At 45.5% G+C, this 26,224-nt stretch overlaps 1 protein-coding gene across 1 annotated transcript in view; it reads left to right on the forward strand.

Annotated features, from left to right (window-relative positions):
• Nucleotides 1-18,558: 18,558 nt before the first annotated feature.
• The window catches only part of LOC307214742 (uncharacterized protein), a 42,774-nt gene continuing 35,108 nt past the window's right edge, over nucleotides 18,559-26,224 (forward strand). The window contains exons 1-4 of the mRNA XM_079973704.1: nucleotides 18,559-18,774; nucleotides 20,270-20,737; nucleotides 20,943-21,024; nucleotides 21,302-21,384. Coding sequence (XP_079829830.1) covers nucleotides 18,772-18,774; nucleotides 20,270-20,737; nucleotides 20,943-21,024; nucleotides 21,302-21,384 — 636 coding nt within the window. The 5' untranslated portion in view covers nucleotides 18,559-18,771. The remainder of the gene's footprint in view (nucleotides 18,775-20,269; nucleotides 20,738-20,942; nucleotides 21,025-21,301; nucleotides 21,385-26,224) is intronic.

Below are 26,224 nucleotides of genomic sequence, written 5' to 3' on the forward strand. Positions count from 1 at the left end.
GATAAGAGTAAATTTTTTGTTAGTTGATGCAAACCCACGCATTACCCATGTGGTAGCGGTCTTTGTAATGAAGGCCATGAAAGCTAGGGAAAGATTTATGGACGACAATGTAAAGACCCCTTCATCGTCTGTTTAACTCGCTGCTCGTTTTCCCTCCTTTTCTATTTTGTGGGAAGAAGGTTTTGTTGGCATAGTAAGTAATGAATTTTAATATTTTTAACTACTGTAGTGTTGATTTTTGTGCACAGGCATGGTCCTCACAATAAACGGATTTGATTGATATAAAAGGATGTCACATAGAGGGAGAAAGGTTGTTTTCTGCTGCTCCAGAGCAGCAGACACGGAGCAATGGATCCAAACTACAAGAAAGAAGATTCCACCTAAACATTAGGAAGAACTTCCTGAGCTGTTTGACAGTGGAATTTTCTGCCAAGGAGTGTGGTGGAGTCTCCTTCTTTGGAGGTCTTTAAGCAGAGGCTTGACAACCATATGTCAGGAGTGCTCTGATGGTGTTTCCTGCTTGGCAGGGGGTTGGACTCGATGGCCCTTGTGGTCTCTTCCAACTCTATGATTCTATGATTCTATAAGTCAAGCCAGAGAAATCTCTCCTCCCCTTTTTATGGATGGAGTTACAAACTTTGTTGATCAGGGAACAGCTGTGGAAATAGTGCGTCTTGATTTCAGTAAGTCTTTTGACAAAGTCCCCCATAATATTTTTGCCTTTAAGCTTCTAAAATGTGGGCTGAATGAGGAAACTGTTAGGTGGATTTGACTAACCGAACCCAAAAAGTCCTCCTCCATGGTTTCTCATCATCCTGGGGAAAAGTGACAAGAGGGGTGCTGCAGGGTTCTATCCTTGGCCTGTTGTTGTTCAACGTCTTTATGAACGACTTGGATGAAAGAACTGAGGGGGTGCTCATCCCATTTGCCAATGACACCAAACGGGGAGCGGAGGTCAATGTGGCAGAAGGCAGAATGAAGCAACCAGAAGTCACCTCAACCCGATGGACTGGTGACCCCCTCCTCCTTTTCCTCTCCCCTCAAGCCATCAATACAGCTAACACGATCAATATTCCCCCCCCCCCCAGCCTCACACCTCCACAGAGATCCCCACCCAACACCAGTCCGGGTGACATAAAAAGACACTCCCCATTACCCAACAATCTACAACTCACTCTCAGCACCCCTCCCCATGACTTACTAAGTAAAATCATTCCCCTTGTTGCAAGGATTTTTAAGGTACCAGTGACCCACTCAAATTGTGTCCCAGAATTGACAGACGCAGCAGTGGAGAAAAAGAAAGTGATATTTATTGCTGAGCAATAAGAGACCCAGTGGAATCCTTTCCCAAAGACTGGGCCCCAGGCTCTAGCGCCCAGAGGCTTTATACCTGAGTACATACATCATAGTTCATGACATAATCAGATACAATCGCACACGGCAGCAAAAAGAAGACCAATGAGCGCATTCAAGCCTTGCCCCCTGATCATGTAAAGAGTTCCCTCCCAACTTCTGCTTTTTCAGTCTGAACATGCATTTAACCTTTCCCCTGATTTATGGTAAGGAGGAAGAAAAAGGAACTTCGGCCCTTACGCTCCTACGCGGCCATCTGCTATACCAGGACATTCTGCGGTTAGCATCTTCCTGTTTGAGCTACTCGGGACCCTGTCTGGACAGGGGGGAAAGTGCCAGCACAGCAGATTTATTGCTTCCCCCTTATGTTAGAGAGACATTGAGAAGAACAAGGAAGGGAACTGGGGCAGAATATTGGGTTGCAGTCCCTATAGTTCTAAAGAGGACCTTATGTAAGTGCAGGAATTTCTCTTTGTGCAATGCAGTCTTCAGCCCCCTTCCCTCCAATCTGTTCTGAAGTCCCCCCCCCCCACTTTGTTGATGGCATGCAGGGAGGAATGGGGGGAACCGTTCCCTTGTGCTAGTGCTAAAATCTTGCACTAGCACAAACATTGTGAATTGCAGTGTGATGAGGGAGGACGGCATTTCTAGTGGGGAGGTGTGAGAATCACAACTGTCTGCTTTTCTTCCTGCTGAGCAATGAAACAGGGATAAACTCTATTGGGTGCTGAGTTTCATTGACTACATGTATGGCTCAAGCAATATGAACCCCAAATTTAACTACATTTCTCCCTTCCTATTCATGATGGCTCTGGAACCTTTAACAATCCGAATCCGAGCAGCTGCAGACATCACTGGAGTGGAAATAAAAGGCAGAAACTATAAACCAGGGCTCTTGGCAGATGACCTAGTGCTCACAACACCAGACCCCATAAACACAGCAACCTCCCTAACCGGAGAACTCAACACATTTGCAATGGTATCAGGCCTACAGGTAAATTTTGCAAAGTCAGAAGCAATGTGCTTCAACATCCCCCTTACACCCCAAAATAATTTGCCAACGTCACCAAGATAAAACTTTGCCGCACCAGGCTCAGATACCTAGGGGTACAAGCAACCAGAAACCTCAACAAACTATACCTCTACAACTGCAACCCCTTGTGGTGACAAATTAACAAAGACCTAAAGAGATGGGACAACACAAACTTCGCTCTCTCAGACAAAGTAATAATAATAATAATAATAAAATTTATATCCCGCCCTCCCCAGCCGAAGCCGGGCTCAGGGCGGCTAACAACATGATCACCCTCCCAAAACTAACCTACCTATACCAAACCTCCCAATATGGATTCCCTCAGCCACAAGTGGCAGAAAAAACTACAAATTCCCAAAATCCAATTATTCTGGACAACAACCATATGAGAAATATGCAAAATAACTAAGCAAGTATTAGAAGTTACCCCAGAAATGGCCCTACTAAACATCTTCCAAGACAATAACGCCCACTCACATCACAAAGAGCTCATAACCCACCTACTCTCAGCTGCCGGAAACATCATAGACAGACACTGGAGAGACCTGTCAGGAGTAAGCATGGGCCAATGGTACCAAATAGTATGGGAAATGGCCTTATTAGAAAAACTAACCAATGAACTGAAACTGACAAATAGAAGAAAACACCTTCACTCTGGTATGACTCCCAACAGCATATTGATACGGAAGGGGGGGGCATGTCTTCTTCACCTTCTTCTTCGCTACAATATATCCATTTATTCCCAATTGTCAATGTCAAAAGGAACTAAAATCTATAAAATTCATAGAAAATCAACGTGCCAATTTGCTCAGTTTCTCTAGGTCTCCATGACACCTCCCCTGTCCTCCATAATCCCTCAAGCAAGGTGTCAAGACCCTAATCCTGTCAAATCACTCTGCCAAGCCTTTCCTCCGGGCAATGCCAGTACATGGACCATTGTCTTCTCATCAGGATGCGCTTATCTGCGCATATCTCCAGCTCTGCATATTCCCCCTCCCTCCTCTGTATGTTAATCCGGTGTAACCCAACCTCTTCTTAATGTATTCATGATGTAATCTGTGTAACCCAACCACTTCTTAATATATTCACGATGTAACTGGGATGTATTTTGCACTGTATTCTGGGGCATGGAGGGAAGTTTCAAAAGTTCATGTCACCCCTTTCTCGCTGTTCAATCTCGCCTTGAACCTGTTGCGCAATAAACTTGGATCTTCTGCATCTTGCTCCTGACTCTGGCTGAGCTCAATTTTCCTCCGCAGGGACCCGCGGACTTAGTCCGACGAGCTGGGTGGCAGAGCAGCCTCGCGCCCAGATTTTACCGTAACAATATGAATTAAGATGGCTAACCTGATCCAAAACACCCACCCACCCCACTCACACATGAAAACAAAGACCACCACAGCCAACCACAAACAAACAAGCACACCCTGGGCCAACCCCAACCTCTCACCACCAAAGGAACACAAGCGAATAGTAGAGAACCCACACGAGTGACGCTGACACAAAACCCCACACATAAATTAAGTAAAATAGAAACTGGGGGGGGGACCCGAGATTTTAGGGTTAATAGCTCATGGAGTGACGGCCTGCCAGTGGGGGGGGGGGTTCACATGGGGGGGGTTCTGCTTTCTTATGTGAGCTTTTTACTTTCGGGTTTTTTTTGCTACCATACAGGCTCTCTCTCCCGGCCTGTTTCTCTGCTGTAAATAAAGCTTCTTAGATTAGGAAGAAGCTGCGTGTTTTTCTGCATGCCTGAGGGGTTTTTAGCTGTAATGATTATGTATAAGAAAAGGAAGATTAAAAATTAAATCAGAAATTAGGGGAAGGATTTGCTGAATTGGCTTGATTAGAGATTGGAATACAGAGAGGGGAGGTACGAGGAGGTCGGGAAAGTAAGGTATATGACTATAAGGGAATGAAATTATACTTGTTATTTGTTTTGTATGTATGTCTATCTTACTGTCATTTTTGCTTCTCTTTTTTTCTTTTTTTGTTGCTTTTATGTTATTTAAGTTGTTGGAAACTTTAATAAATATTCTTAAAAAAAAAAAAAGAGATTCCTCCACACAGAGCACACACCGCTGATCGCAACACTGTGCTACACGTCCGGAGCGGAGCTGAGGCGCAGCTGAAGTGTGCCGGGTGTTCAATTTCAGAGGTTACGGCTGCATAACGAAACAGAAACATTGTCACCCCACCCCACCCCCATTCACCATGCCCCCACCTCTTTCCCCCTTTTCTTCCTAATTCAACACTAATGTCTCAACAGAGGAAACTGATCTGTAGAAAATGTAACTTGAAAAAGGAGAAATTGCACATACTTTGGTAAACCAAGAAATAAAATATGTTGGTTTTTTTTAAAAGAGAGGGATCCCAGCCCATAGTCTGGCTGCTGCATTGGGGACCAGTTTCCTAGTGTCTCCCAGGGCAGCTCCACACAGAGGCCACTGCAGCAATCCCCTCGCACCCAGAGCAGGGCATCCCAGGACCACATCCTCTCTCTCCCAAAGGGATTGGTGCTGGCAAAGCAGCCGGAAATGGGCGCTGCTACTCACTGAGCCTCCAGGGACCTGGGCATCAATGGCTGTGCGTGTGTTCAGCCATGTAAGAGAATAATCATAATAAATCACCCGCCTAAATTTCTTTTTTTTGTTCAAGAATATTTATTAAAGTTTTCAAAAAGTTTAAGAAACATAAAAACAACCAAAAAAGCAAGACAAAAGAGAAGCAAAAATAACAATAAAATAGACATACACATAAAATAAAAAACAAGTATAATTTCAATCCCTTATAGTCATGTAACTTACTATAGTAAACTCCCACAATGAGGTCCCTGTTATTCTTCTCTCCCTTAATTTTGACCCAAATGCTCTCACTTTGGCTTTGAGGTTCTAAATCTTGGATCTCTTCACAGGTATACACATCCCTGACATATAACGCCATTCCTCCTCCTTTCTTGTCTGGTCTGTTTCTCTGAAATAGATTGTATCCCTCCATTATTACATTCCAATCGTGGGACTTATCCCACCAGGTTTCAGTGATGCCTATTATGTCATATTTAGTTTGCTGTACCAAGAGCTCAAGCTCATCTTGATAATTTCCCATGCTTTGCGCATTAGTGTACAGACATTGAAGTCCATTAATCATTCCCCTGTGTCTCTTATTTAAGGATTTTTTCCTCCCACCACTAGGTCTGCGTGCTGTTTGCTCCATTTGGTCTATGACATTTGGATGATCATCTTCTTCAATTGATAGACTCCTACCTTCAGGAGCACTGTCTCCCTCTCCCACATTAGACAGTTTAAAGCCCTCCTGATGAGGTTTCCGAGATTTTTTGAAAAACATTCCTCCCAACCGTTGTGAGGTGCAGCCCATCGCTTGCCAGAAGTCCATCTTCAAGAAACTGCAGGCCATGATCTAAGTTCCTGTTTACACCATTTGCGAAGCCAGCTGTTCACTTCCACTATTTTTCCCTCTCTCCCTGGGCCATGTCGTTCAACTGGGAGGACAGATGAGATGACAATTTGTGCATTTAATTGCTTCAATTTCCTGCCCAGAGCCTCGTAGTCTCTTTTGATCTTCTGGAGGCTATTGCTTGCAGTGTCATTGGTTCCCACATGAACCAAGAGGAAGGGGTATTTGTCAGTGGGTTTTATGATTCCTTGCAGTCGTTCAGTTACATCTTGGATCTTAGCCCCGGGGAGACATCACACTTCCCAAGACATCTTGTCAGGCCCACAGATCACTGCTTCTGTTCCCCTCAGTAGGGAATCCCCTATCACCACTACACGCCTCCTCTTAGGTCTGGTCGGGGTTCTTCCGTGAGCTGTCCGTTCCAAGGTCGCCTGCACATTCCCTGAGGACTGACTTGCCATTCCTGGCTGCACACACTAAAGGAACACAGCAGCCAGCAGCAAAGAGTAGGCTCACCCCTGGGGTTTCTATGGGGCTTAGTGGATCTCTGGCACCCACAGAGCTGCGTGGGCTTTACTTGGCACTCCTCCCTGGCACAACATGACTGGCTCCACTCCCTGCCCGTCTCCCCATCAACTTCCCTTTCCTGCGCATTCTTTCTCCCCTGTGACTGTGCTGTATATAGACCACCAGTTTTATTTGCTTTTGCTTTACGCCTTCTGGACGCTGAAAGCTTTGTGGGCGTTGGCTTCGCCATCCTCTCAGATGTGTCTGTGAAACAACAAACTATTATAACATGGAGGATAAGACCATGAACACATTGCTTGGATGCCGGGGGGTTTTCCCTTCCAAACTCAGAGTATAAGTCTCTTGTCAAGCATGAAAGTTCACCATATTCTCTTTGTTGTCCTGCACTTAAACTCCCCATTTCAAGAACATATTTTTTAAAATAGATGCACGTCTACAAATGTCAAGGATTTCATCGGTACAAAGTTGAAATGGGCAACAACTTCTGGCCAAAAATGGGTCTCAGTGAGGCTTAAACTTTGGCGTCTGTCAGGATCAGACAATCCTTTCCCATAAAGACATTGTTGAGTCCAATATAACTGAAATGTCTTTTTCTTTTGCTGGATCAATCTCCATTTTAAAAAGATGTTCCATATGGATTCAAAGGCATTTAAAAAAATGTTTTAGATAACATAGCTTTCTCATTTGCATCTTATTCCTCTCTAAGCTCCTGGGCATCTAGTTTATAGGACTTCAGGAAGCATTTGCAAGCAACAGTTATGCGCTTGATCCATCTTTTCTCTCTATGTTCATTTTATGGGGTAAATCAAATTTGGGGCAATCTTCTTTGTGGAAGAAACGGGTTGATTGTAAGATCTGTACACTAGATCAGCTGATAAATCAGATGGAGAATTTTTGGTTCTTTTTAAAATTGCAGCTGAAATCTCAGTTACTGGTGTGTGCTGAAAAGAAACATCTTGCTTTGCAACATTTGTTGGTGTTTATTTATAGGCTACCTGCTTTGATACCAGCCCTCAGGCTGAAAGTGGCTTCCCCATAATACATTACCAGATGTTCACCATTTAATAGACTGTGTGGGATCTATGAGGTCTTCAGATGTTCCTGGGTGCCAACTCCTTCCATCACAGGCATCATGGTCAATGTTTGGGGATGACAGGAGTTGCAGACCAGTAACATCTGGAGGGCAACATGTTCCCCATTGTTGATGGAAGGTATATACATTTAATTATGGAATTGCCTCCTGATCATCAGAAAAGATGGAGTACTAGATCCCATCTCAGTTGGATGCATAGAACTCCAATTGAGTCTAGCAAGACTTTGGAGACCATCAGTTGGACCTGGAAAAGAAGCAGAGAGAAGCTGTTACCCAGACTCTCCAAGTGTGCCATTTTGTTTTCTTTTTGCAAAGACCCAGCCTGACATCTGGTGCTGTGCCAGAAAGGAAGGAAGGAAGGAAGGAAGGAAGGAAGGAAGGAAGGAAGGAAGGAAGAAGGCTGTTGTCTAATCCCGTTTTGAAGCCATCTGAGCTAGCAGCCCTTGATTGAAGAGAGTGTTGTTAGGGGAGATTCATAAGGACCAAACTGGCTTTCTCCCAGGGAGACATATGTCAGACAATGTGAGGAACATTATAGACATTTTGGAGTTGTTAGAAGTTGACATTAACAGGAAGGCTGTCCTGATTTTCGTGGATGCGGAGAAAGCCTTTGACAATATTTGTTGGAGCTTTATGAAGAAGAATCTCCAAATGGATGGGGGTAGGCCAAGGTTTTGAAAACGGTATAGGTGCAATATATTCTAAACAAAAAGCAAAGCTAATTGTAAACAATGTGGTAACGGAAGTAATATCCATAGAAAAAGGTACACGGCAGGGATGCCCAATATCCCCTTTGCTTTTTATATCAGTCCTGGAGGTTTTGTTAAACATGATTAGAAAGGACCAGTTGGTTAAAGGAGTTCAGGTCAGAGTTAGACACTACAAACTAAGAGCATTTGCAGATGACCTAGTATTGACCCTGCAACAGCCAGACACTAGTACCAAAAGAGTATTAGAATTAATTGAGATATTTGGTCGAGTAGCAGGATTTAAACTGAACAAACAAAAAATGAAAGTGCTGGAAAAAAATTTAACAATGGAGGAAAGAGAGAGATTTCAGAATGAAACAGGTTTGGAAATAATGAAAAAAGTGAAATACCTGGGGATAAACTTAACATCTAAGAATGTGAACTTATTTAAGGATAATTATGAAAAATGTTGGTTAGAAGTAAAGAAAGATCTAGAAATATGGTCAAGGTTGAAACTTTCCTTGCTAGGCCGAATTGCTACTATTAAGATGAATGTACTGCCTAGAATGCTATTTTTATTTCAGACGTTGCAGATTTTGGACAAGATGGACTGTTTCAAGAAGTGGCAGAAAGACATATCAAAATTTGTCTGGCAGGGCAAAAAGCCCAGAATAAAATTCAAGATCTTAACTGATGCAAAAGATAGAGGGGGGTTTGCCCTGCCGGACTTAAGACTTTATTATGAATCGGCAGCTTTCTGCTGGTTGAAACACTGGCTACTTCTTGAGAACACAGACATTTTGGATCTGGAAGGGTATGATAATAGCTTTGGTTGGCATGCATACTTATGGTACGATAAGGCAAAGGTGTATAAAGGTTTTAAAAACCATATTGTTAGGAAAGCATTGTATAATGTTTGGATCCGATATAAAGATTTGTTGGAAAGTAAAACTCCCAGGTGGTTGTCACCAATGGAAGCTAAGGAGGTGAGAAAACTTAACATGGACTCTAAATGGCCAAAATATTGTGAAATCTTAGAACATGATGGTGAAAGGGTTAAACTTCAGAGTTATGAGAAATTAAAGCCCAAAGTTCGAGATTGGTTGCACTATCATCAGATAAATGAGACATTTAAACAGGACAGGAAAATAGGATTTCAGAAAGAGAGGTCAAAACTAGAAACAGAATTGTTAGAACCCAATACTAAGAACTTGTCAAGAATGTATAATTTGCTGTTGAAATGGAACACACAGGATGAAACGGTGAAATCAGCTATGATTAAATGGGCACAAGACATCGGTCATGATATTATGTTTGCTGACTGGGAACAGTTATGGACTACTGGTATTAAATTTACTGCATGTAATGCTTTAAAAGAAAACATAATGAAAATGATCTATAGGTGGTACATGACCCCAGTCAAGCTTGCAAAAATCTATCATTTGCCCAATAATAAATGTTGGAAATGTAATGAGACTGAAGGTACTTTTTATCACCTTTGGTGGACCTGCCCGAAGATTAAAGCTTTTTGGGAAATGATCTATAATGAAATTAAGAAAGTCCTTAAGTGGACCTTTCCTAAGAAACCAGAGGCTTTTCTCTTGGGCATGGTTGGCCAATTGGTGTTAAAGAAGGACAGGATTTTCTTTATGTATGCCACCACAGCAGCAAGAATTCTTCTGGCAAAGTATTGGAAGATGCAAGAACTACCTACTCTGGAAGAATGGCAAACAAAGGTGACGGACTTTATGGGACTGGCTGAGATGACGGGCAGAATCCGTGACCAGGGGAAGGAGACAGTGGAAGAGGACTGGAAGAAATTTAAAATATATCTTAAAAACTGTTGTAAAATTGAGGAATGTTAAGATGTCAAGGGGTAAGAAACAGAGAATTACAGCTGTAACTAAAAAATTAAAGGAAATTTAATGAAAGGGAATTAAGATAAATTGACTAAAGGGTTGCTAAAGAACCATAAAACAAGGATGCAGTGATGGGGAGGTATGGGGAAGTCGAAGGAAAGAAGGTGCATGAAAATACGATTATGAAGTTATACTTGTCTAAATGTTTTGTATGTTTTTGTTTTGTGTCTTGTTGGTTTTTATTATGTGTTTGAAAAATGAATAAAAATTATTTTTTTAAAAAAGGAAAACATAGCAAAGGCTCTAGAAAAAATGGGAAACTTTGGAAAGGTATCAGGTTTTGCTTTGAATAAAGAAAAAACAAAACTAATGGTAAAAAAAACATGGGAGATCAAGAGAAAAAGGACCCAGGAGAAAAATTTGGATTACAAATTGTAAAAAAAGTGAAATATTTAGGAATACAAATAACAATGAAAAATATAAATTTGTTTGAAGATAATTATAAAAAAAATTGGGAAGAAACAAAAAGAGAAATGGAAACTTGGACAAGATTGAATTTAACACTCTGGGGTAGAATTTCGGCTATTAAAATGAATATCTTACCAAAACTTCTGTTCCTTTTCCAAATGATTCCTATAATAGGTAAAGATGATTGTTTTAAAAAATGGAAAACGGACCTAACAAAGTTTATATGGCAAGGCAAAAAGCCACGGATCAAACATAAATTATTAACCGACATAAAAGAGCAGGGAGGTTTTGGACTCCCAGACCTGAGACTATATTACTTGGATCAAGGATTGGATCAAATTGGATAACAGTGACATTTTGGATTTGGAGGGATGGAACAACAGATATGGTTGGCATGCCTATCTAATTTATAACAAAGTGGCAGTCCATAAAGAATTTCTAAGCCACGTAATTAGAAATGCATTATACAAGGTCTGGGTGAGACATAGAAGGTTGTTAGAACCGAAAACCCCATGGTGGGTCTCCCCATTAGAAGTTATATCGGTTAAAAAGAAAAATACTATAGGAAGAATGGTGACATACCAGCAGCTCCTAAAGGAAGAACAGGGCCAGTTAAAACTAAGACCATGCGAAGAGGTGACCCAATACTGTACCACATGGCTACAATATCACAAAATTGCACAAATATTCAACCAGGATAAAGTAACTGGATTTGAAAAAGAAGAATCAAAATTACAAAAAGTATTATTACAAAACTCAAAAAAGAATATATCTAAAAATGTATAATTTATTATTAGAATGGGAATTAAAGGATGAAGAAGTAAAAGAAGTTATGATTAAATGGGCATGTGATATAGGATATGTAATTCGGCTGGAACAATGGGAGAAATTATGGAAAGATATTAAATTCACGGCATGTTATGCAATAAGAGAAAATTTTATGAAAATGGTGTACCAATGGTACTTAACTCCGGTAAAATTGGGTAAAATTTACAAATTAAAATCGAATACCTGTTGGAGATGCAAAAAAGAAATAGGAACAATTTTTCACATGTGGTGGGAATGCCGACCAATTAAAAATTCTGGAATGAAATCAACGAAGAACTCAAAAAGATGTTTAAAATATCTTTCAGTAAAAAACTGGAGGCATTCCTTTTAGGTTTAATTACAAATGATATTCCCGAAAATCAAAGGAAAGTATTCCTTTATGCAACAACAGCTGTCAGGATGCTTATAGCAAAAAAATGTAAAGGGAGAAAAATTCCATCAGTGAAAGATTGGCAAATTAAATTTTGTGAATACATAAATCTGGCAAGACTCACAGCATACATAAGGGGACAATCGGACCAGAAATTATTAAAAGAATGGGGTTGTGTTATAGAGTATATGAAAAAACATTGTTCTGGAGTACATATCTTGGTATGTAATGAATGATGCTTTACAGGGTTAAAGAAAAAGAAAAATGGTGTTAAAAAAAAGTACAAAGGTGGAAGTAATCTAATTAGACACAACAAGATAGTAAGAGTAAATTTTTTGAGGTCTTAGAACAAAGGAAGGAAGTCAATACGTGTATATGTACGTAATGATATGGTTTTTTTCTGTAGATGTGTGCTTTTTCGTTTATGTATAGCTTAGTTTTGTTTCCTGCGTTTTTTTTCCTTTTTCTTTTCTGTTTTTTTTTGTCTGTTCCTTTTTTTTTCTTTGTATAGTATTATTTTGGATTCAATGTTTGTAATTTTTGTTATGATTCTGCATTGAAAATAAAAAAATAAAAAAAGAAGAAGAAGAATCCTTACTCCTCATAAACTCTGCTAGTAATATTGGAAAGCTTCCTATCTCAGCACTTGTACCAGGAAATATGGCAAAGTGCATTAGTATAAATCTTCATTTGCAAAGTTAAAGCACAAAGAAAAGGAACAGACGCAGTCAAATTTCAATATGTTTGGTTTACATTTATTGCATGTAGCATCATCAAAACAAACATACCACAATGCTCTTTTTCCAGAAAAAAGGGTGCCAGAACTGACTCTTATAATGGTGTCCACCTGAGAGGTGTCAGAACTGAGCCCTGCATGCAACTGACCGTCAAGAGAGGGTAACTCATGGAGAACTGTACTTGGATTGAAAGATAGATCTGCACAAACTCAGAACTGGACTCTGCTAATAACAAGGCCAGTGGAAGTGATATATTCCAGCTGAACTATTTAAAATTTTAAAAGATGATGCTGTTAAGGTGCTACACTCAATATGCCAGCAAATTTGGAAAACTCAGCAGTGGCCAGAGGATTGGAGAAAACCAGTCTACATCCCAATCCCAAAGAAGGGCAGTGCCAAAGAATGCTCCAACTATCGCACAATTGCACTAATTTCTCACGCTAGCAAGGTTATGCTTAAAATTCTACAAGGAAGGCTCAAGCAGTATGTGGACCGAGAACTCCCAGAAGTGCAAGCTGGATTTAGAAGAGGCAGAGGAACCAGAGACCAAATTGCAAACATGCGCTGGATTATGGAGAAAGCTAGAGAGTTCCAGAAAGACATCTACTTCTGCTTCATTGACTATGCAAAAGCCTTTGACTGTGTCGACCATGGCAAACTATGGCAAGTTCTTAAAGAAATGGGAGTGCCTGATCACCTCATCTGTCTCCTGAGAAATCTCTATGTGGGACAAGAAGCTACAGTTAGAACTGGATATGGAACAACTGATTGGTTCAAAATTGGGAAAGGAGTACGACAAGGCTGTATATTGTCTGCCTGCTTATTTAACTTATATGCAGAATTCATCATGCGAAAGGCTGGACTGGATGAATCCCAAGCCGGAATTAAGATTGCCAGAAGAAATATCAACAACCTCAGATATGCAGATGACACAACCTTGATGGCAGAAAGTGAGGAGGAATTAAAGAACCTTTTAATGAGGGTGAAAGAGGAGAGTGCAAAATATGGTCTGAAGCTCAACATCAAAAAAACGAAGATCATGGCTACTGGTCCCATCACCTCCTGGCAAATAGAAGGGGAAGAAATGGAGGCAGTGAGAGATTTTACTTTCTTGGGCTCCATGATCACTGCAGATGGTGACAGCAGCCACGAAATTAAAAGACGCCTGCTTCTTGGGAGAAAGGCGATGGCAAACCTAGACAGCATCTTAAAAAGCAGAGACATCACCTTGCCAACAAAGGTCTGCAGAGTGAAAACTATGGTTTTCCCAGTAGTGATGTATGGAAGTGAGAGCTGGACCATAAAGAAGGCTGATCGCCGAAGAATGGATGCTTTTGAATTATGGTGCTGGAGGAGACTCTTGAAAGTCCCATGGACTGCAAGAAGAACAAACCGATCCATTCTGAAGGAAATCAGCCCTGAGTGCTCACTGGAAGGAAAGATCGTGAAGCTGAGGCTCCAGTACTTTGGCCACCTCATGAGAAGAGAAGACTCCCTGGAGAAGACCCTGATGTTGGGAAAGATGGAGGGCACAAGGGGAAGGGGGCGGCAGAGCACGAGATGGTGGGACACTGTTCTTGAAGCTACAAACATGAGTCTGACCAAACTGCGGAAGGTAGTGGAAGACAGGAGGGCCTGGCGTGCTCTGGTCTAGGGGTCACGAAGAGGCGGACACGACAAAACGACTAAACAACAACGAACAACGCTCCAGCCTGGGCTGCGCTGCTCCTCCGCTTCCTGGCGTAGGGACGGAGGGAGATGCTCAGAGCCCAGCCGAGAGCCAAAGGCCCCCCCAAAAAAGGGACGGAGGGAGATGCTCAGAGCCCAGCCGAGAGCCAAAGGCCCCCCCAAAAAAGGGACGGAGGGAGATGCTCATAGCCCAGCCAAGAGCCAAAGGCCCCCCCCAAGGGACCGAGGGAGATGCTCAGAGCCCAGCAAAGAGCCAAGGCCCCCCCAAAGGGACGGAGGGAGATGCTCAGAGCCCAGCCAAGAGCCAAAGCCCCCCCCCCAAAAAGGGACGGAGGGAAATGCTCAGAGCCCAGCCAAGAGCCAAAGGCCCCCCCAAAAAAGGGACGGAGGGAGATGCTCAGAGCCCAGCCGAGAGCCAAAGGCCCCCCCAAAAAAGGGACGGAGGGAGATGCTCAGAGCCCAGCCGAGAGCCAAAGGCCCCCCCAAAAAAGGGACGGAGGGAGATGCTCAGAGCCCAGCCAAGAGCCAAAGGCCCCCCCAAAAAAGGGACGGAGGGAGATGCTCAGAGCCCAGCCAAGAGCCAAAGGCCCCCCCAAAAAAGGGACGGAGGGAGATGCTCAGAGCCCAGCCAAGAGCCAAAGGCCCCCCCAAAAAAGGGACGGAGGGAGATGCTCAGAGCCCAGCCAAGAGCCAAAGGCCCCCCCAAAAAAGGGACGGAGGGAGATGCTCAGAGCCCAGCCAAGAGCCAAAGGACCCCCCCAAAAAGGGACTGAGGGAGATGCTCAGAGCCCAGCCAAGAGCCAAAGGACCCCCCCAAAAAGGGACTGAGGGAGATGCTCAGAGCCCAGCCAAGAGCCAAAGGCCCCCCCAAAAAAGGGACGGAGGGAGATGCTCAGAGCCCAGCCGAGAGCCAAAGGACCCCCCCAAAAAGGGACGGAGGGAGATGCTCAGAGCCCAGCCAAGAGCCAAAGGACCCCCCAAAAAAGGGACGGAGGGAGATGCTCAGAGCCCAGCCAAGAGCCAAAGGACCCCCCCAAAAAGGGACTGAGGGAGATGCTCAGAGCCCAGCCAAGAGCCAAAGGACCCCCCCAAAAAGGGACTGAGGGAGATGCTCAGAGCCCAGCCAAGAGCCAAAGGCCCCCCCAAAAAAGGGACGGAGGGAGATGCTCAGAGCCCAGCCGAGAGCCAAAGGACCCCCCCAAAAAGGGACGGAGGGAGATGCTCAGAGCCCAGCCAAGAGCCAAAGGACCCCCCCAAAAAGGGACTGAGGGAGATGCTCAGAGCCCAGCCGAGAGCCAAAGGCCCCCCAAAAAAGAGACCAAGGGAGATGCTCAGAGCCCAGTCAAGAGCCAAAGGCCCCCCCCAAAAAAGGGACCGAGGGAGATGCTCAGAGCCCAGCCAAGAGCCAAAGGCCCCCCCCCAAAAAAAAGTGTTACAGGAAAAATCCGAGGGCTCCCTTGGACAAAACAAAGACACCAACCAGGATAACTTGGAGCAAAACAGCAGCCTGTAGGCTTGGCCTTTATTGAACTGTTGCAACAGGGTATTCCCCTCACTTGCAGGAGAGAGGAAAGACCCAGAAGAATAGTGTGCAAGGTCTTATAAAAACTTTTGAAATTCCCCTCCTCTAGGCCTAGCCCACCCCCAGAAACATCATGCATACATTACAGAAAGGAGGGGTTGAGGGAGGAGTTGGTGGTAACTTGAGTGTCTTGTCACCTGGCTGGTTCCTCCTTTCCCCCTCCCCACAGTTTCCTGCCCCCTGAGGGAAGATCTGATCATTGTCCTTTGTTTCAGTCCATGTTGAATCCACTCCCATATGCAGGTTCTTTGTGATCTTGATTGTCTTCTGTCTGGGATCATCGGGGTTGGCATGGGCAGGGCTCCTGTGTATGTGCTGAGACAGTGAAGGGATTATGGCTGACCAGGACTAAGTCACCCCCCTTTGTTAGTTCTTGTCATATGGAGTAAAATAAAAAATGGAACAGTGCAAATCCAATGTATGGTTGATTTTCTATGAATTTATAACAGAAATGTGGCGTTATGAATTTATAACAGAAATGTGGCGTATGTAGTGTGTGAGTGTGAAGTTTATACAAACAGAATGATTGGGGTGGGGGGGTTCCTGCTACAAAAGGATCCCTTACCATAGGCAGAGCCAGGAGGAAGCTGCCCCCTTAGAGCCATTCAAAATGACAGAAATGAATAGAAATCAGAGTTCTGCCCTGGCCACGTGAGTGTGCAATGCAAGGGGGGGGGGCTGAGCTGGGGGGGACTGGCCTTGCAAGGGTTAAAGGGAACCGAGCTGCCTTCCTAGAGAGGCCAGGAAGCAAGGGGGGCAGGTCCTCCAGAGCCAAGCCACCCCCCCCCAGTCCTTTCCTGCTTGGGTGTCTCTCCTGCAAGGGCTGCCTCGCTCTCCCCTCCTGGGATCTGGTGAGTCTCCCCTCTCTCTCTCTGGGATCTGGTGGGGGTCCCAGGGCTGCAGCAGGGGAGGAGGCCTGGGGGGGGGGGCTGATCTGCTCCTGCGGGGGGGGGACCCCAAGTCAGGGAGGAGGAGAGGGTCCTGCCAGGGAGGGGCCAGGGCTGCAGCGCTCTCCCTCCTTCCTGCAGAGCAGAGGATCCCAAACTCAGTTGGCCCTCCATCTCCCCCTTCAGAAAAAATCTCCTTTCTTGAAACAAAGGAGTCCCTAGGACTCGGTGTGACATTGCTCATCGTCATTGCACAACAGAGGGAACAGGTGCAAGCGGTTTTCCAAAGCTGGACGAGGAGGTGGACTAGCCCCCCCTCAAAAAAACCCCACGGGGAGGGAGGAAGAAAAGGTGGGAGAGGAAGGAGAGGAGTAAAGAGAGGGTTCCCAGCCCATAGTCTGGCTGCTGCATTGGGGACCAGTTTCCCAGTGTCTCCCAGTGTCTCCCAGGGCAGCTCCCCACGGAGGCCACGGCAGCAATCCCCTCGCACCCAGAGCAGGGCATCCCAGGACCACATCCTCTCTGTCCCAAAGGGATTGGTGCTGGAAAACCAGCTGAGCCGGAAATGGGCGCTGCTCCTCACTGAGCCTCCAGGGACCAGGGCATCAATGGCTGTGCGTGTGTTAAGCTCTCTAAGACAATAATCATAATAAATTAGTTTCCTAAATTTCAAGGGCAATGTCTTTGGCCCTCATGGGGTTTGCCAGGTACATACCTGGCCCTCAGAGCAAAGAAAAAGGGACCCCACCCCAGGAGTCTGCTTTCTTTGTCTTCTCCTTCTCCTCCTCCTCCTCCAGATACCTCATGGTTTGGGCTGTGGTGCAGTCCAGCGCTGGTTCTAATAATAATAATAATAATAATAATAAAATACTCCACCCACTCTTGGTGTCTCCCAATAGAATACTAAAAACAGAATGAAACATCAAACATTTAAAACTTCCCTAAACAGGGCTGCCTTCAGATGTCTTCTAAACATCAGATAGTAGTTTATTTCCTTGACATGTGATGGGAGAGGGTTCCACAGGGCGGGTGCCACCACCGAGAAGGCCCTCTGCCTGGTTTCCTCTAACCTCCTTCCTCGCAATGAGGGAACCGCCAGAAGGCCCTTGGTGCTGGACCTCAGTGTCCGGACAGAACAATGGGGGTGGAGATGCTCCTTCAGGACTACTGGGCCTTTGAGGCCGTATAGGGCTTTCAAGGTTGGCAGCAAATCTTTGAATTGTGCCTGGAAATGTACTGGTAGCCAATGTAGGTCTTTCAGGATTGTTGTTATGTGGTCACAGCGGCCACTCCCAGTCACCAGCTTCCAGTCTAGCTACCGCGTTCTGGATTACGGTAGTTGTAGTTTCTGGGTCACCTTCAAAGGTAGCCCCACGTAGAGTGCATGGCAGTAGTCCAAGCGGGAGATAACTAGAGGATGCACTACTCTGGCGAGACAGTCAGCTGGCAGATAGGGTCTCAGCCTACGTACCAGATGGAGCTGGTAAACAGCCACCCTGGACACAGAATTGATCTGCAGCTCGATGGACAGATGTGAGTCCAAAATGTCTCCCAGGCTGCGCACCTGGTCCTTCAGGGGCACAGTTGCCCCATTCAGGACCAGGGAGTCCTCCACACCTGCCCGCCTCCTGTCCCCCAAAAACAGTACTTCTGTCTTGTCAGGATTCAATCTCAATCTGTTAGCCGCCATCCATCCTCCAACCGCCTCCAGACACTCACACAGGACCTTCACCGCCTTCACATGTTCTGATTTAAAGGAGAGGTAGAGCTGGGTATCATCCGCATACTAATGAACACCCAGCCCAAACCCCCTGATGATCTCTCCCAGTGGCTTCATATGTATGTTAAAAAGCAAGGGGGAGAGGACGGAACCCTGAGGCACTCCACAAGTGAGAGCCCAAAGGTCTGAAGACTCATCCCCCCACACCACTTTCTGGCCACGACCCAGGAGGAAGGAGCGGAACCACTGTAGGACAGTGCCCCCAGCTCCCAGCCCCTCTAGACGGTCCAGAAGGATGTTATGGTCGATGGTATCAAACGCCGCTGAGAGATCCAGCAGAACTAGGAAACAGCTCTCACCTTTGTCCCTGGCCCGCCGGAGATCATCAGCCAGCGCGACCAAGGCAGTTTCAGTCCCATGGTGAGGCCTGAATCACGATTGGAAGGGATCCAAATGGTCCGCATCCTCCAGGTGTGCTTGGAGTTGTTTGGCAACCACCCGCTCAATCACCTTGCCCAAGAATGGTAAATTTGAGACTGGGCGATAGTTGGCCAAATTGTTGTTGTTGTTGTTTAGTCGTTTAGTTGTGTTCGACTCTTCGCGACCCCCTGGACCAGAGCATGCCAGGCCAAATTGGCTGGGTCTAAAGATGTTTTTTTAAGTAGCGGTTTAATGACCACCTCTTTCAGCGGGTCTGGGAAGGCTCCCTCACAGAGGGAAGCATTCACCACCCCACAGAGCCCATCACCCAGCCCTTCCCGGTTCACTTTTATGAGCCAGGATGATCAAGGAGAAAGGTGGTCAGTTTCACTTGTCCAAGCAGCCTGTCCACATCCTTGGAGGTAACAAACTTGAACTGATCCCACGCAACCTGACTAGACGGGACTCTAGCACTCTCCCACCCTGGCCCTGCTCCCATGGTGGAGTCTTTGTTGTTGTTTAGTCGTTTAGTCGTGTCCGACTCTTCGTGACCCCATGGACCAGAGAACGCCAGGCACTCCTGTCCTCCACTGCCCCCCGCAGCTTGGTCAGACTCATGCTGGTAACCTCGAAAACACTATCCAACCATCTCGTCCTCTGGTGGAGTCTACCTCTTTCCAAATCTGAGTGACTTTAACTGCACAAAACTTTGCCAAATCATTGAAGGAGATCTCAGGGTCCTTTTGAGGCCCCAATGACGCAGGTGGTTCCACTAAATTGTGAACCACCTGAAAGAGTCTCCTGGTGTTGTTTTCTGCAGATGCAATAGAGGCGGTGAAGAAAGCCATTGCTATTGCCACTTGGTAGGCTCGACATTGAGCTCTAACCCGTATTTTGTCAGATTCAGAGTGTGTTTTCTGCCACCGACACTCTAGCCATCTCAGTATTTTTTCCATCGTCCTCAGCTGCGGGAAGAACCACGGGGCTGTCCAGGCGCCACAAGGAAATCAGCTGAAAGGCCATCAACATGGGATAAAACATCCCCTCCTCCTTTCTGGAAACCATTTGGATCCATTAAGTACCAGGGGTGGGCCATGCAAATCAGTCCCACCTCCCTGCAGAGGGGAAGGGTCGTGGAGAAGTCCAGTTGCACCAGGAAGTGATCCGACCATGACACTTCTTTTGTTTTTGTTTCACTTCGTGTCAGATCACCCACATCCATCCAAGTCGTGGATGGCAGTGGTCTCATGAATCATTGACCTGGCATTGCACAGCAGCCCCTTCAGGTCACGTGGGTCTCCCTTGCTGATTCCAGTATCCACCCGGTCAAGACCAGACCCGGAGGCAGGGATAGTCCTCAAACAATGACATGGTCTGGTCATAGTGTAACTCCTCCTCCTACCCGTGATCACTGTGATCGGGTGTCCCAGTGCTCCTCCCCCGGGGAACCCGCCCCCTGCCATTCTGTTGAATGGGGCCGACTCCCAGACAGCCCTGACCCTCTCACCTAAAGAACAAAACTATACAAACTATACAAAAAATAAAAATATTGACTAATAATAATAAAAACTTTTACGTAACAAAGCATTTGCTTTGTAGGATTGGCAAGAGCTTCTCATTAAGACAGAACTTGGCAGAAGACCAAAGGGTTCCTTCCCATCTCTTAGAGCACAGATGGATGAGCAAGACTCAGCCGGCCCTGGAGCAGGAAGAGGCCATGTCATCCAAACTGGGAGCAGTGGGGGATTCTGGGAAAACTCTGGGCAGAAGATCCTGGGTGAGGAGGACACCCTCCACTCAGAGGGGCAGAGCCAGCAGTTCTGCTGCCAGGAGGCCAAAGGACCCCGAGAGGTTTGCAGCCGACTCTACCACCTTTGCCATCAGTGGCTGAAGCCAGAAAGGCACACAAAAGCTGAGATGCTGGACCTGGTGATCTTGGAGCAGTTCCTGGCTGTCCTTCCCCCGGAGATGGAGAGCTGGGTGAGGGAGTGTGGAGCGGAGACCAGTTCCCAGGCGGTGGCCCTGGCCGAAGGTTTCCTCCTGAGTCAGGCAGAGGAGAGAAAGCAGGTGAGAGAGACTTTCCTCTGGATACTCGCAAGGGGCTCCAAACAGGACAGAGAACATCCCATAATGCTCTACTGTTGGCCCATTCTTTTCCTGGGAAGGCATCCATGGGATGAGATTTCACACCCTTAAACTTCTGTCCTTGTCATTCTCTTTCTAACATTTCTCACCATTCATTCTCTGTTTGGAATCGTTGTTGCTCTTTCAGAAAAGGGATCGTTTTGCAGAAATGGACCTGGATTCCTGTGAGGCAGAGAGGCCTCCGCTGGACACCAGAGAGAGGCCACTGGGTAAGGAGGAAGCTGGCTTTTCTCCGTTTGGTCTCGTTCTGTTGGTTTTCCAACTCATCTGAGGGTTCTTTTTTTTGGGGGGGGGGACAGTTGGGAACAAGGGTCCAAAGGAAGGGAGAAATAGTTTTGCACAACTAACATGAAATGGGCACAAACGTCTAACTGCACTCAGCAGGTAAGGCTTTCTGAAAGGCCCATCTGTAGTTAGAGATGCCCTGCTTCACCTGTGAGAGAAGCAGGCACTCCTGGCATCCTGCTTATCTTTTTTCTCTTGCAGGTGACAGAATGATGCCGGCAAGACCTCCTGATCCGCCTTTTCATGGGGGCAGAAGGGAAGCAGCGGCTGTGGAACCAGATCAGGTCAGGGGAAGCTGCCTTGTGGGGTCAGAGGCCGAGGTATGGAGCAATGTCATGGACTGGTCGGGCACAGAGGAATGGTGGGAGGAAGCAGCCAGGGAACCAGGAAAGGAAGACATCTCAGACCCCACGGAGTGGAGGTGGAGGAAGGATGGGCGGTCAGAGGGAGAAGCCTGGGAAGAGGAGGTGTCAGAAGCTGAAGGGGCAACAGGGTTTAGTGAGCTGGGAGACTCTGAGGCAGAATGCAGTCCAGAATCGGAGGCAGAAGAGGAAGGAGACGAGTGGGAGGAGGGAGGTCGAGAGTCAGAGGTGAGTCAGGAGAAGGAGGAGTCAGCGGGGGCTCCCTCTCCTTCTGCCAGAAGCCACCCTCCCTGCTTGTCTCTCAGAGCCAGGAGACGTCTGACAATGGAGGAGCAAAGGCAGGCTGCACACTGGCGCACTGTTCAATCGCTTGCCAGAAACCCCAGAGAGGAGGGGGCTTGGAAAGCTGTGGGGAGTTGGGGGCCTTCACTCTTGGCAACTGCTTTTGTGGAGGAAGACACTGTCTTAAAATTCTACTCAATATTGATCCAGAGCAGAACTACAATGTATAGTTAGCAGAGTGAAATTGTAAAGACGTTGCAGTATTCCCCAAAATAGACCAGAGGCAATTGTATTTCATCCAGCAGAGCTTTACTGCTACTGAAGGCAAATGAGCATAGTGGTCCCACATCCAAAACGTTCAGGATTGGCCCTGTCCATAAGAAATCCAGTTGCAGCAGACTTAACTGAAATTTCCCACGACTTATAATAAATTTAAACCTTAAGACTCAGCATACTATGTACAGAACACCAGAAGGAAGAGAGAGAGAGAGAGAGAGAGAGAGAGAAACCCAGGCTCCTTCTGGCCTCTTCTTATAGTCAGCATGACCTTGACAGAAGACATAACAGTACCACTTTAACCCAGCTGTACTCAGCTTCTCTGAAGGAATAACCCAAACATCAGGAACCTTCTGCTTGTTTCTTTTACGCAGAGAAGCTTCCGGAACCCTCTTGAATTAATTAGTATTGTTGTTTTTGTTTAGTCGTTTAGTCGTGTCCGCCTCTTCGTGACCCCCTGGACCAGAGCACGCCAGGCCCTCCTGTCTTCCACTACCTTCCGCAGTTTGGTCAGACTCATGCTGGTAGCTTCGAGAACACTGTCCCACCATCTCGTCCTCTGTCATCCCCTTCTCCTTGTGCCCTCCATCTTTCCCAACATCAGGGTCTTTTCCAGGGAGTCTTCTCTTCTCATGAGGTGGCCAAAGTATTGGAGCCTCAGCTTCAGGATCTGTCCTTCCAGTGAGCACTCAAGGCTGATTTCCTTCAGAATGGAGAAGTTGGATCTTCTTGCAGTCCATGGGACTCTCAAGAGTCTCCTCCAGCACCATAATTCAAAAGCATCCGTTCTTCGGCGATCAGCCTTCTTTATGGTCCAGCTCTCACTTCCATACATCACTACTGGGAAAATCATAGGTTTAACTATACGGACCTTTGTTAGTAAGGTGATGTCTCTGCTTTTTAAGTGCTGTCTAGGTTTGTCATTGCTTTTTTCCGAAGAAGCAGGCGCCTTTTAATTTTGTAACTGCTGTCACCCTCTGCAGTGATCATGGAGCCCAAGAAAGTAAAATCTCTCACTGCCTCCATTTCTTCCCCTTCTATTTGCCAGGAGGTGACGGGCCCAGTGGCCATGATCTTTGTTTTTTGATTTTGAGCTTCAAACCATATTTTGCACTCTCCTATTTCACCCTCATTAAAAGGTTCTTTAATTCCTCCTCACTTTCTGCCATCAATGTTTTGTCATCTGCATATCTGAGATTGTTGATATTTCTTCCGGCAATCTTAATTCCGGCGAGGGATTCATCCAGTCCAGCCTTTCGCATGATGAATTCTGCATATAAGTTAAATAAGCAGGGAGACAATATGCAGCCTTGTCGTACTCCTTTATAGGAAATATCAATATCAGATCCATACTTTCTGCACTAAGAAATGCAAAGTGACAGACCCTCCGGGAATGAGCTGCTCATTATGCCTGAAACTCAGCCAAGATTGTGAATATCGTGTTCTTGCTGATAAAGAGTAAACTCCAGCTGTGAACTGTGGGATTTCCTGCCCAGATAACTCTGTGACACCAGCTTCTGAATGTCGCCGGTAGGATTCATCTCTAGTTGCAGTTTTCATGGAACCCTAGAGTTGAAAGGGATCCCAAGGGTCATCAGGTCCCACGCCCTGCATTGCAGGAATCTCAGCTAGATCCTCCAAGACAGATGGCCATCCAAACTAGGCTTTTTGTATTTCTATATTCATCACTGAATGCTAAAATAGGCTTCTAAGCATCGGACAGACGATAACAAATAATGTCCAGGATTCACCTAGCCAGCCCCATCCGCTGCAAAATGGGGCCTGCCCCCCACTCCTCCCCCTCTCCATGCCCCCAGGAACCCCTTGAATTTGGCTCTAGGGCATTGGAAGGGAACCTCCCCAGAACAACTCACGAGGAGAGGAGAAAGTGGATCCTTCCATCGGGGAAACTGGAATCCCTGCGTAGGCAGAATAACGTGGAAAACATAAGCTGGAGTACCACCTATTTGCACAAAGACGAATACCCGTAATTAAAAGCAGAATAAAATAATTGAATTTAAGCATTAAAATAGCTACCCATAATTAAAATGTGCAGCAAAGCAATCCTACTGAAATAACGCAGCAGAATTAGATAAACTAACAGGAAGGATTCAAAACCGTCGAGGCCAGAAATCCACGGAAGACTGGAGTAAATTTACGGACTATATAAAAAGTAATTGTGAAGAACAGACGACGTTTGTAGGGTTGCAAGAAGTTTTGTGAGAAGTATTATTAGAAGTATGGAAAAAATGGACAAGGGGGAGGATGATTTGTTAAGAGATGTAAAGGCAATATAAAGTTTGCAGAAGAAGTGGTGAAAATGGTGGATCATCAGAGGTGCTGATGGAAGTCCAAAAAGATTGTATGAGGGATAAGTTTTGTGGTACATTTTATAATTTATTAGTTAAAATTAAAAAATATATATATAAAAAGAAATAGCGCAGCAATTAAGAGGAAGGAAACCACAGAGCATTGTGTAGCAGATCATATTTCTGCTGTCTCAGAGGAGGACATTTCCCTTTTTCTTTTAGGGTCCAGTGTGCTTTGAAGATGTTGCTGTTCATTTCAGGGACGAGGAGTGGGCGTTGCTGGATCCTGACCAGAGAGCTCTGCATAAGGACGTCATGGAGGAGAATCGTGGGATCGTGGCCTCTCTTGGTAAGGCTCCCTGTGGGATCGTCCTATCTGCCTGGAAATTCAAAAAATACCTCTATGTGACAAACCTCACATATTTTCACAGAGCTCAACAGCGCCCCCTACTGTTGGAAAAACGCCCAGGAAGGCCACCACCTTCCCAAGACACTGGGGTGTCTCTCCGGTGGTCTCTCTCTGGCTGTAAATCTTCCTCAGTCCAGAGAGACCCCTCCCTCCTGAGAGGAGTACGCTCGTCTTCTGGCATCTCATTGCAGAAGAAAAGGACAATCAGTAGCTATAAACTACTTTATTTACAGTCCATATATACAGAGAACCCACCAGCATGTCCGCTCTCTCTCTCTCAGCAGCAGTACAGAACAACATCTCACACAGAAGTGGAAGTGACTTCTATCGCAGTACTCAACAGTACCGAGACTCCCTGTCTCACGCTCTCAGACACTCACATGATATAAACAACCATAGTGCTACTTGCTGACCAGCTGGTGAGATAAAGATCCTGACACCTACAACACCTGGGAACCTGACACCCCCACAATAAACACTAAATTACAGTTCTTTTCTGAGAACCATCTTCCTCCTGTTCTGCCTCTTTATACCACGGTTGGGCTGGTCTGAAATGCCCAGGCCATTTTAAATGTCAGCTTCAGAATTGTTAGGAAAGATAAGTAGCTTCTGTCAGGTTTTCTGTTTTTGTTTTCTTGGGTTGACCCAAGAGACGCCTGACATTGGCGATGGAGGGGATGCCATGACTGGGCCAAACAAAATCCGTCCCAGAGAAGAGCCAGGCTGATTGAATCTCCGGTATTAGTAGCAGTGATAATAATAGTAGTAATTTTTATTTACCCCCTGCCCATCTGACTGGGTTGCCCCAGCCACTCTGGGTGGCTTCCAACACATACATACACATGAAACATTAATAATAACCATCTGATCCCATACAAAAAAAACTTTAACTTTAAATGAACAGCTAGTGGCTAAATCTTGGAAACTTTTTAAAAAGTGTGTTTCCGAGGTTTGATGGCTCATAGCACCACTTTTTTCGGAGTGATACCATAGGAAAGATAATTTGATGAAGAATGCAATGCAATAACTTTTATGAAGGAGTATTTATTAGAACAGCAGTCATAAAAAAGAAATGTGAAACACATAGAAAAAGGGAGATATACAGAAATTCTCACCATGTCATTTAATAGTGACTTTGGTAACCTTTAGGTTTAATTCTGGCCTTACAACACCTTCCCATGGAGTGAAGCAAGTTTTTTAGTTCTGCAGCTGTGATAATGTGAAACCAAGATGGAATTATTAATAATAATAATAATAAAATTTTGTTTATACCCTGGCCTCCGCAGCCAAGACCAGGCTCAGGGTGGCTAACAACCAGTAATAAAAACAAGTTGATTATAAAACAATTTAAAAGATTAAGATACAACATTAAAACATTCGGATGCAGTCTCTTCATGGGAGGAGAAAGGAAAAAGAAAGAGGGGGAGGGAATCAAACTGATTCTAAGCCAAAGGCCAGGTGGAACAACTCTGTCTTACAGGCCCTG

This window comes from Podarcis cretensis (assembly GCF_951804945.1).
Source record: "Podarcis cretensis genome assembly, chromosome: 4".
Classification (NCBI taxonomy): domain Eukaryota; kingdom Metazoa; phylum Chordata; class Lepidosauria; order Squamata; family Lacertidae; genus Podarcis; species Podarcis cretensis.